A 9,280-nucleotide genomic window follows, 5' to 3' on the forward strand; every position below is an offset into this window, starting at 1 on the left:
ATCTCATCTCTCTCTCTCTCTCTCTCTCTCTCTCTCTCTCTCTCTCTCTCTCTCTCTCAATATCTTATTACTAGCACTAAATTTATGCTTCGTAAATATCCTAAACTGTGAAGCTTTAAAATACAATGCAAATAAATACTTTTCGCGTCAATATTTATATATATATCGCCATAACTTGCTAGATTAAAACGATTACTGAGCTGAATTCATTGCCATCAGTAGAAGTAGTAGTAGTAGTAGTAGTAGTAGTAGTAGTAGTAGTAGTAGTAGTAGTAGTAGTAGTAGTAGTAGTAGTAGTAGTAGTAGTAGTAGTAGTAGTAGTAGTAGTAGTAGTAGTAATGATAGTAGTAGTAGTAGTAGTAGTAGTAGTAGTAGTAGTAGTAGTAGTAGTAGTAGTAGTAGTAGTAGTAGTAGTAGTAGTAGTAGTAGTAGTAGTAGTAGTAGTAGTAGTAGTAGTAGTAGTAGTAGTAGTAGTAGTAGTAGTAGTAGTAGGAGTAGTAGTTGTAGTAGTAGTATGTAATATTCTTGTTGTTGTTGTTGTTGTTGTTGTTGTTGTTGTTGTTATTTTCAACTTTATTATTGTTATTGTTTTTATTATTATTATTATTATTATTATTATTATTATTATTATTATTATTATTATTGTTGTTGTTGTTGTTCTTGTTGTTGTTGTTTTTATTGTTGTTGTTGTTGTTGTAGGTATTCAATTTTAGCAAATAAGCACATTCCATACTACTCTCTCTCTCTCTCTCTCTCTCTCTCTCTCTCTCTCTCTCTCTCTCTCTCTCTCCCTCCCCTGCACTTTAGCGGTTTTAGTTTCAGATCTGTATCTTTAAACTATCAAATGAAGCACAGTAACAATGAACTTACTCTTCATTATAGTACTTTCTTTTTATAACATTTAATATCAGCACTCTTGTATTTAACAATCATTCTATTTGTCAACCTTCCTTGTCTACGCTGCACGACTCTCCTGCTTCAACGATACTGTACCTGAAATGTTGATTATTTTCCTGCTTATCAAAAATTATCATACTTCTTCTCATCTATTGCAGTTTTTCTGGTGTACCACAAGAGTCGGTAAGCTCTCGCAAGATCTGGCAGTTCCGTGTGAGTACTGACGTGTATCTTATGTGCATGTACTCTATTTCTCTTTTGTATTTTCTTTTTGTTCTTTTAATTTAATGTTTAGAATTTCCCGCTCTTATCCGTATGTTTTTTTTTTTATGATTTTGAGACTCTTTAAATGCATTTTTGTAGACTTATTTATTGCAAGGGACAAATATAGACGGAAAAGTTAATCAGAAACATTTATTGCGTGAAAGCATCGGTATTGAGAAAACCGCGGGATTCACATAAGTTATTGAGGACGACGGAATCGAAATCAAATGAATAATGAAATATTTTTAGAGGAAAATAATTAATCGGATGTATATGACAGCTGATATTTCCTGGTCACGCTATGAGAAGAGAAACACCACTGCTTCAGAGTAGGCACATCACATAGAAAAGAGTGAATATCCCCGTCCTGCATGGTTAAATAAGAGAGGAAGGTAAGGTGAGTTGAGCATCGTCGATCCATTCTTGTGTATCTCCATTTTTCCTGAGAGTGTATCCATTTTGTTTGCAGACAATTTTCTTATTACCCACAAACGCATGCTTTTCGTGCATGCATTTTTCTTATCCATTGATTAATTTAAATGACTTATCTTCTTTCCTTTTTTTTCCAGATGCTAACCCCTCCCATTTAGTTTTTAGTAGATGCTGACCACTATAACTACGAACACAAGGATTTGTTTTATATAGGATGTTAGCAAAACACCTGCCAAAACTGGTGTGTAGAAATTATGTTCGATAATGTTCCTTGAAGGCTCCTAGTTAGACATACTAAGTCATCACTATCCTTACAATTCTTACAAAAATATGTAAGCTCTCAAGTGATCACAATCTCCGAAGATTTTGAATCAATTGCCCTTGTAAACTATATTATCTTACCAAGTTTCCCATGTTTGGAGGACTACACAATTTCTCTCTCTCTCTCTCTCTCTGCTTATTAGTAGCACTCGAATTCATGCCAAGACGAATCCGCATGATAGTAATGTCTACTTTTCCTGAGCTAGACAAGCTTTAACCATGACGAAGCAAAGGAAATCCATTATTTCACTTCCTTTCATGCTCTCCTACATGTATAGTATAAAAAAATATTTAATTATAAAGGAAAAACCTGAACAAATTGTAAATTTCACTATTACTTATACCAGAACAAATAGGTATTAAGACTTTAACCATGCTGAGAATGAAAGGTGGCTCAATAATTCAAATGCTGTTCAGTGATATTTATATTTATTGATACTATTGATTTTCATTTTTTTTACAGATAATTAATAAGTGAAAAATTTAATAATCAGTTTCCATCAAAATTTCACCCATTTTTTCACAGTAATACCAAGATTGCGCACATCTTCTGTCAGGTCCTCACCAATTGCACATCTGAAAATATAAGAATTAAATGTCAGATCAAACTGCATTATGTGGAAAAAAAAAAGAGAATATTTAAAAATAAATCATCTCTGACAATGACCTGCACAAAGGCTCTGTGATCTACTGCCATTGCACACTATGCAAATCTCCTTGAATACAAATAAAAATACCGTATATTACAAGAATATGAATGTACTGCAATGGCTACAGTATGAGAACAATATTTGAAAAGGAGCAACCACACACTTCACAGAGTTTATTGATACTTTTAAATTAATGGGACTTAGTGGTGAGGAATACTAATTCATACAAGCCTCATTAATTTTGCACTTCACATATTCTTACATAACACCATGCATATATTCTGATAAAATAAAAAGGGTCAAGGAAAAAAACTTACCAAGATATTATCACAGACTTTTTAAAATCAACCCTCTAGTCTCAGTAAGAATTACTATCATAGCTTGTAAGTTAAGCAAAAATACCATACACAAGTAAATAATAAAGAAAACCTAACCACCAAAGAAGTATTGTGTACCTAGCTTCAAAAGTAACATCCTCTATTTCCTGCTTGTTGTACAGTACACCAGTCTGAGCCTTCCAGCGCTCCATGCCATTCCATGCTATCATGATCCCATTGTCTGTGCACAGTTTAGGTGGAGGGCAGAAAAGCTGATATCCAGTATGAGAGCACAGCTTCTGAAGTGCTGCACGTATGTACTGATTACACGCCACACCACCTGATACAACCTGCAGAGACATGAATGTGTTGGTTCTGACTAGGTTGTGGTTATGGCCTAGTTTGAAGCAGTACAACTATGATGTTCTGGTTTGAGGCAATTCACAAAGATCAGTCACCTGCACTTATATTTCCTTGCAAGAATGCACAGTTTATATATGTTATATTGGCATATTGAATGGCAAAGTATAAGAGGAGGGAATCATACCAAGATTCGGTTCTCTTTAGGAAGCAGATCCCGTACATCCACAAATAACATGGCCTTGTGCGTCTGCCTCACTAGGTGTTTGGTGATGGCGTACTGATATGAGGCACAAATGTCCTCAACACATGGAAGAACTGATCCACCTTCAATTTCTGATGAATACAATAAATCATGTAAGACTAAATCTTTAAATCATCACAGAAACTTTTATGCTTGTACAGTTATAAGACTGCTTAACCATCATTTTATCACAAAAATGCTTTGTGAAAATTTACCATACTGTTCCTCCAAATTTTCTGTAATTCTTTTAACAGCATTTTTCAGACCAGAAAAACTAAAGGTGCAATCTCTGTATTTCCACATTGGGGTTGGAAATTCAAAGGCATGTGGATCACCCCTCACTGCCAAGTGTTCTATGGCCTGTCCACCTGACATTGTCGCACACTCAGGGATGTTCCGCAGCTTGAGTCGTCTGGCTCCCTGAGAGTAAAGCTTTTGTGAGCCTAATGAAAGGTGGTAGAAAATCATAATTATGGCAATGAGTTATGTAATCAATATCAGTGCACAGTGAAAAAAAAAAACATTTTTGTTGCTAATGGTACAAGTAATTATTTCTCAAATCCACTAAGGATCTGAAACTTTTTAACATACTTATGTTGTAGAGTAGTGAAGTTGGATAGAGATATGCTCGCTAAATTAGCAGCCTTCTTGAAAAAAAATTTTAAACCGATCACATTAAATTTCTTTTGTGATCTTTAGAAACAAAAAGGAAACCAGGGCAGAGATAAAAGTGACAAAAGAATTTAATATAAGAAAAGTAGTGATGCAGGGTTGCCTTTAGATATCTAGGAATCCAATTCACTGAAGATCAAGATACCAATGAACAAGTTAAGGACAGAATTAATAAAGGATATGCTACACTAAAGATGCTGAGTAAGGTATAGAAGGACAGAAACATCTGGCAGTTAAAGGTAAAACTGTTGTCAACAGTGATAATTTTCACAACTAAGTAACTAAGTATATGTTGCTCAAAATACTGGATCTTAAATTGAAAAGAAATAAAACTTTAGCATTTGAAATAAACTGTTTGGCAACTAAGGATAACAAATTCTACATGCCTTATCAAGGGCTTCTCCTGGAGCATCATCAATTGTTTGGCCAATAATAGACCAGTGGTCTATACTGTGTGCAAGCACCAACAAGCTGTGGCCACCGGACACCAGCAAAACCAGGAATGGGAACTCCACCTGAATGCAATATATATAATACAATACTGTACATATCAACACAAAAAAGCACAAGAAAGACTTAAACATGAATGCACATCAATGGTCTAAGATCAAAGCTGTAAAAATCAACAAACTCTGACATTTCTATGGGAAGAATATACTATATGGTATGGGAAATAAGTACTGATTCTGATCTTCATTAAGAAGACTTCTTTTAAGATATAACTATGTATATAAGTAAAACTGCTAATAGTTGAGATTTTATATTAACCACCAGTAGTCAGCTTTTGTTCCTTTTTCAATCTTCTTAACACTGAACCTTCTGGCAAGTGTAAGACACCTTCAAAACTAAACTGCCCTCTGGATACCAATTATTGCTACTTTCTTATGACGAATAAAATTTGGTCATTGATAAAAAAAAACATTGTTATCCTTGCCCAGTTTCTTTTTACATGTAAAAAAAGAACAATAATTTAATATGAAAAAAGTAATAAACTTGCACCAGTGATATTAGTCTACAACCCATGATGAAACTTCAAGTATCATGTATCCTACCTTCTCCACCATGCGAACAGTCAATGCATGAGCCTCCATGTGGTGAATGGGGATGAAAGGCTTGCCAGTGCTCAAAGCAAGACTCTTTCCATAGTTTGTTCCCACTGACAGAGACATTGGCATACCTGTAAATATAAATCTCATTATAGCTCACATCACACCTTTAACTATCTTGTATGACAGAATTATATTAAGTAAAATGTGTCATTTAATGAAAATTACTAAATACATCATAAATGCAAGTTATATTAATTTTTGTAGAACACAACCAAGCATATTTCAGTATCAATTGACACAATATGTAATATATTTCCTGCTCACTCCTCTTGGGGCTAGTGTCATAATATCACGAATGAATGTATATTTCAACTTCCCTTTGCACAACAGGCCATTCTTGCACACCTGGTTTGACAGTGGTAGCAATGGCATCCAAATCTCCAAATGACATCCCTGCTTGAGCCATTGCTGTAGTGACCACTTCCTCAATCTTCTTCTTGTGCAGGTCCTTAGCAACAACAGGAATGATGCCTCCATACCTGTTAAGATTGTAAACACAATTCTTTATGAAACTACATATTCACCTTCCATAGACTTTAGTTACATATTTGAATACATATGTATTTCACTGACAAATAGACTGACTATATTAATGAACAATATTTTCATACCTCAAGTGTATATTGTGTTGATTAAAATGACTCTCACCAAGGACCTCCCCTGTATCTGAGACAACAGCAGCACCGGTATCATCGCAGCTTGTCTCTATGCCCAGGATGTACTGTTTAATATAAAGGAAAACTGTATATTACACTGATGTGTAAATTTCTCAAATTCACATCATGGTACTACTATACCTAATTTCATACATAACACAGCAAATAGGTGCAGCTACAAGCCTGGCTTTGATATCAATATTCTGAGTATTTTAAACTTTGTATGTATTTAATTGGTTTTGAATTATCCCTTTATGTCATGGTTATGAGAATGACATGGCATTTACCCTGACTTTGTTTGGTCTAAGGGAATTAAACATCCCCACTTAATGTTTAGTAATACATGTTTGCTTCCAAATTTGATGCTACTGCTGCTACTAGCCAAGCCCAGTTTCCATGACTTAACATATTGTTATTTAAAACCTGATTTCTAACATAATGCCATATTGTCAGTCTCTCAATAATTATGAGAAGCCTCTGTTTACACTAGATGTTTAAACCACTGCAGTGCAATGCTTTTCATTGTTACTGGAGCAAAACTAGAGCAAGAAATTTAGTTTCACTTACACATCTAAGACTAAAAGTGGATTCACATATGCCAATTTGCGACTAAAATTGCAAGTTACTAGAAGTATCAACTGAGCCCTTCTAGTTGGAAAACATCACACATAGCGACTGGAAAGTATCGACTAATTGTCGCCTTAGCGGGAAGTGAATGTAAACAAACAGCTACCCACCAAGATGTCTTTCTCCAGTGATGATGCTGAAGTGGTGGTTGCCCTTCTTTTGGCATACTAGAAGAGTCAACAGAAAAGAAAATGCCTGTGGATACATTCCTGGCTAAGTAGCTAGAAGGAAAGAAAGGAGTGTCTACCACACACTAATCTTAAGAAGACTATGCACAATTGCGATCAAATTAAATCCTGACAAGTCTTCAATCTTCATCTCCAACAACACTCTGCATTGAAGGAAACAGTTTTGGAGAGTGGCAGCTATTTCATCAAACAATGATTTGCACAAGCTTTTTTCACTGTACAATTAATTTTTCTTTTTCTTTTTCCCTCCCCAACATCTCTATACCTGGAGACCATATTTTCAAAGCTTATTCCATGACATCATAATGTAAATAAAGTCACATATCAACTGAACAAGACCAACATGTTGGTCATGTTTTGCAACTGGTTTCTCCAGTCACTAGGCACCCGGCACGTCTAAATACTATCGGAACACTATCGGAACAGAAATACTATCGGAACACTACTATCGGAACACAAAAAGTGACCAATTATGGATAAATATACAAGAAATCAAGTTAGTAATGGGATGTAAACGTTGCTAAGAACATGAACAATTAAGAATTAATAATTACATTGACTTTTTTGCCTCTATATGCCAAGGGTGAGTGTGATCAAAAAGGCCATAAATTGGAAGTCTCAAAAATTACCTGATTTAATAAAGACACTTTACAGTGTGGCTAATATTCGAATGCTGGACCTACGACGGGCTCTCTTTGGCATGGGAAATTATGTCCTCCACCCTTCCCTACATAAGAAATTCTATGTTGGGCATGCCCACTGGAAAAACAAAAGTGAAGATGACAAAAAAAAACTTTTCTCAGCATTTTGCACTTACAAGAAACAGCAAATTCCTAAAATGGTAACCTCCACTGACGGTGAATTCAAAGTTCCAAATGTGGGTGGTATTGCCAAAAACCTGGCCAGCGAGACGACCCAGGGCAGAAAGAGCAGCACCAAAAAAATAATGCAATACACCTTTCCTATGGTACACCTACCACCAAATCACTATGGTTCCCAACAAAGTCAATGTAATTATTAATTCTTAATTGTTCATGTTCTTAGCAACGTTTACATCCCATTACTAACTTGATTTCTTGTATATTTATCCATATTTGGTCACTTTTTGTGGTCCGATAGTAGTGTTCCGATAGTATTTCTGTTCCGATAGTGTTCCGATAGTGTTTAGACGTGCCCCTAGGCACCTATATTCAGTTGAAAACTCTACCGACTTGCAATTTCAGTTCCAAATTGACATGTGAACCTGCCTTAAGTGTCTGACAGATGTCTAGTATCCATACTGAAGGGGACAGAAAAGTCAAGAAGGCCTTAATTGTTCCCTGCCAGTCAGGTTAATTGTATGATTAAATTTAGTTTTTAAATGCCAGTCCTTATTAAGAGGGAGGCAAATACATATTAGGATGATTGGAGGTTCTCGGAAGGAGAAAAAATACCCTGCTTAGCTGCTTTCTTCAAGGTATACTCAAAATATTTTCCTACCAAGTCCTTAAGATTTTTATTTTTAATCTTAATGAAATTGCAGATTTACAATTTTGCAAGGATTCCAAACTTCTAGCTTAGAGCAAATATATTCCTTTCAGTCCCCTTATTTTATTTGATATCAGCCATCCTTGTGACCCCTGAGGTGAGATGAGGGACATTGCTTACTTGTGGTGGACGGGTGGCAAGGCCCCTGTAGTGAGCATGGAGGCGAGAGGCTTGTCCTCTTGCCCATTGCCCAGTGAGACTTGTGATGAACTTCACGTTGTTGGGCACACTAGCTATTGCCCTGTGTTTGCTCAAACCCTTATAATTTCTGCGTATTTCATTATTCAGACTGTTGATTCTCCACCAGCCTTTCCAACACTGTACAATGCATGTATTTGCCATCATACTCGCGGTAAATTTGTTCTCCAATACCAGTCAAAGGTAGATAGATGCATATTACATATTCACGTGAGTTACTCCTTCAAATGTACACTGAAGTAACGGAAGGTAGAAGAAGGGGTTAACTTTTTTTTTTATGCATTGAATGAGCAAGACCCAAGACAATACAATCCACGTGTGTTTGTTTACTTCATGAGGCAAGGGTGCCAAGTAGTAGTGGGCCTAGTGGCACTCGTGTGTAGCCTATTCCCTATATATTTCCTTTTTTGTATTTTTTTTTTCCTTTCTTTCTGTCTTTTTCTTCTTCCAAAGAAATTTGATCCACTGTTGGAGTATAAGCATGCGGACTATACAAATCTGGGAGTTGTACGTAAGGGGTACTGATGATGAGGTCGCTGTGTGACAGATACAGGATAACCTAGATGGGCCCTGGTGGCCCTTTGTTATCCTATTATTTATGTTTATGTTTATGTTTATGTTTAAGGGGTCGGGTAGCAGATAACAGGATGCTATTAAAATTATGATGTTGCATAAATCAATGCAAGGTAGTTAAACTATCCCAAATACATGTAGGTTATTATGACTAACATGTAAGTTCATTAATCTTAAGGTAATTTTTATATCTGCGGCTTTCGTGCACTACAGATACCGCAGAAGGAATGAGGGAAGAAGGAAAG

The 9,280-nt window shown here is 35.8% G+C and overlaps 1 protein-coding gene and 1 long non-coding RNA gene across 5 annotated transcripts in view; one reads left to right on the forward strand and one right to left on the reverse strand.

The window, feature by feature from the left end:
• LOC123515965 overlaps positions 1 to 1,110 on the forward strand; it is a 192,357-nt gene extending 191,247 nt beyond the window's left edge. The window contains exon 3 of the long non-coding RNA XR_006678031.1: positions 1,056 to 1,110. This is a non-coding gene — a long non-coding RNA (uncharacterized LOC123515965). The remainder of the gene's footprint in view (positions 1 to 1,055) is intronic.
• A 1,216-nt stretch (positions 1,111 to 2,326) lies between these two features.
• Positions 2,327 to 9,029, reverse strand: LOC123515932 (probable tRNA N6-adenosine threonylcarbamoyltransferase, mitochondrial). Of its 4 annotated transcripts, XM_045274858.1 has the most exons (10): positions 8,385 to 8,962; positions 6,660 to 6,716; positions 5,878 to 5,987; positions 5,612 to 5,745; positions 5,210 to 5,334; positions 4,544 to 4,672; positions 3,701 to 3,905; positions 3,429 to 3,577; positions 3,020 to 3,231; positions 2,327 to 2,490 (listed from the first exon to the last, which is right to left on the reverse strand). In XM_045274858.1, exons 1-10 carry the CDS (start codon positions 8,607 to 8,609, stop codon positions 2,415 to 2,417), a joined length of 1,422 nt encoding a protein of 473 aa, XP_045130793.1. In that variant the 5' UTR covers positions 8,610 to 8,962; the 3' UTR covers positions 2,327 to 2,414. The 4 variants fall into 4 exon arrangements, with proteins under 4 accessions (XP_045130793.1, XP_045130795.1, XP_045130796.1 ...); XM_045274860.1 differs by lacking the exon at positions 4,544 to 4,672 and having other exon boundaries at positions 8,385 to 9,029; XM_045274861.1 differs by lacking the exon at positions 3,020 to 3,231 and having other exon boundaries at positions 8,385 to 9,017.
• Between the last annotated feature and the right edge of the window lie 251 nt (positions 9,030 to 9,280).

Source organism: Portunus trituberculatus, chromosome 40, assembly GCF_017591435.1.
Source record: "Portunus trituberculatus isolate SZX2019 chromosome 40, ASM1759143v1, whole genome shotgun sequence".
NCBI classification, from domain to species: Eukaryota; Metazoa; Arthropoda; class Malacostraca; order Decapoda; family Portunidae; genus Portunus; species Portunus trituberculatus.

What these genes read in the sequence shown, in the direction of transcription:
- LOC123515932 (XM_045274858.1), bottom strand. Translation starts at nt 8,609, where the DNA reads ATGATGGCAAATACATGCATTGTACAGTGTTGGAAAGGCTGGTGGAGA. An exon ending in CACTGGAGAAAGACATCTTG is followed by an intron (nt 5,988 to 6,659) that starts GTGGGTAGCTGT and finishes TATATTAAACAG; the next exon opens with TACATCCTGGGCATAGAGAC. An exon ending in CTGTTCGCATGGTGGAGAAG is followed by an intron (nt 4,673 to 5,209) that starts GTAGGATACATG and finishes TATTGCATTCAG; the next exon opens with GTGGAGTTCCCATTCCTGGT.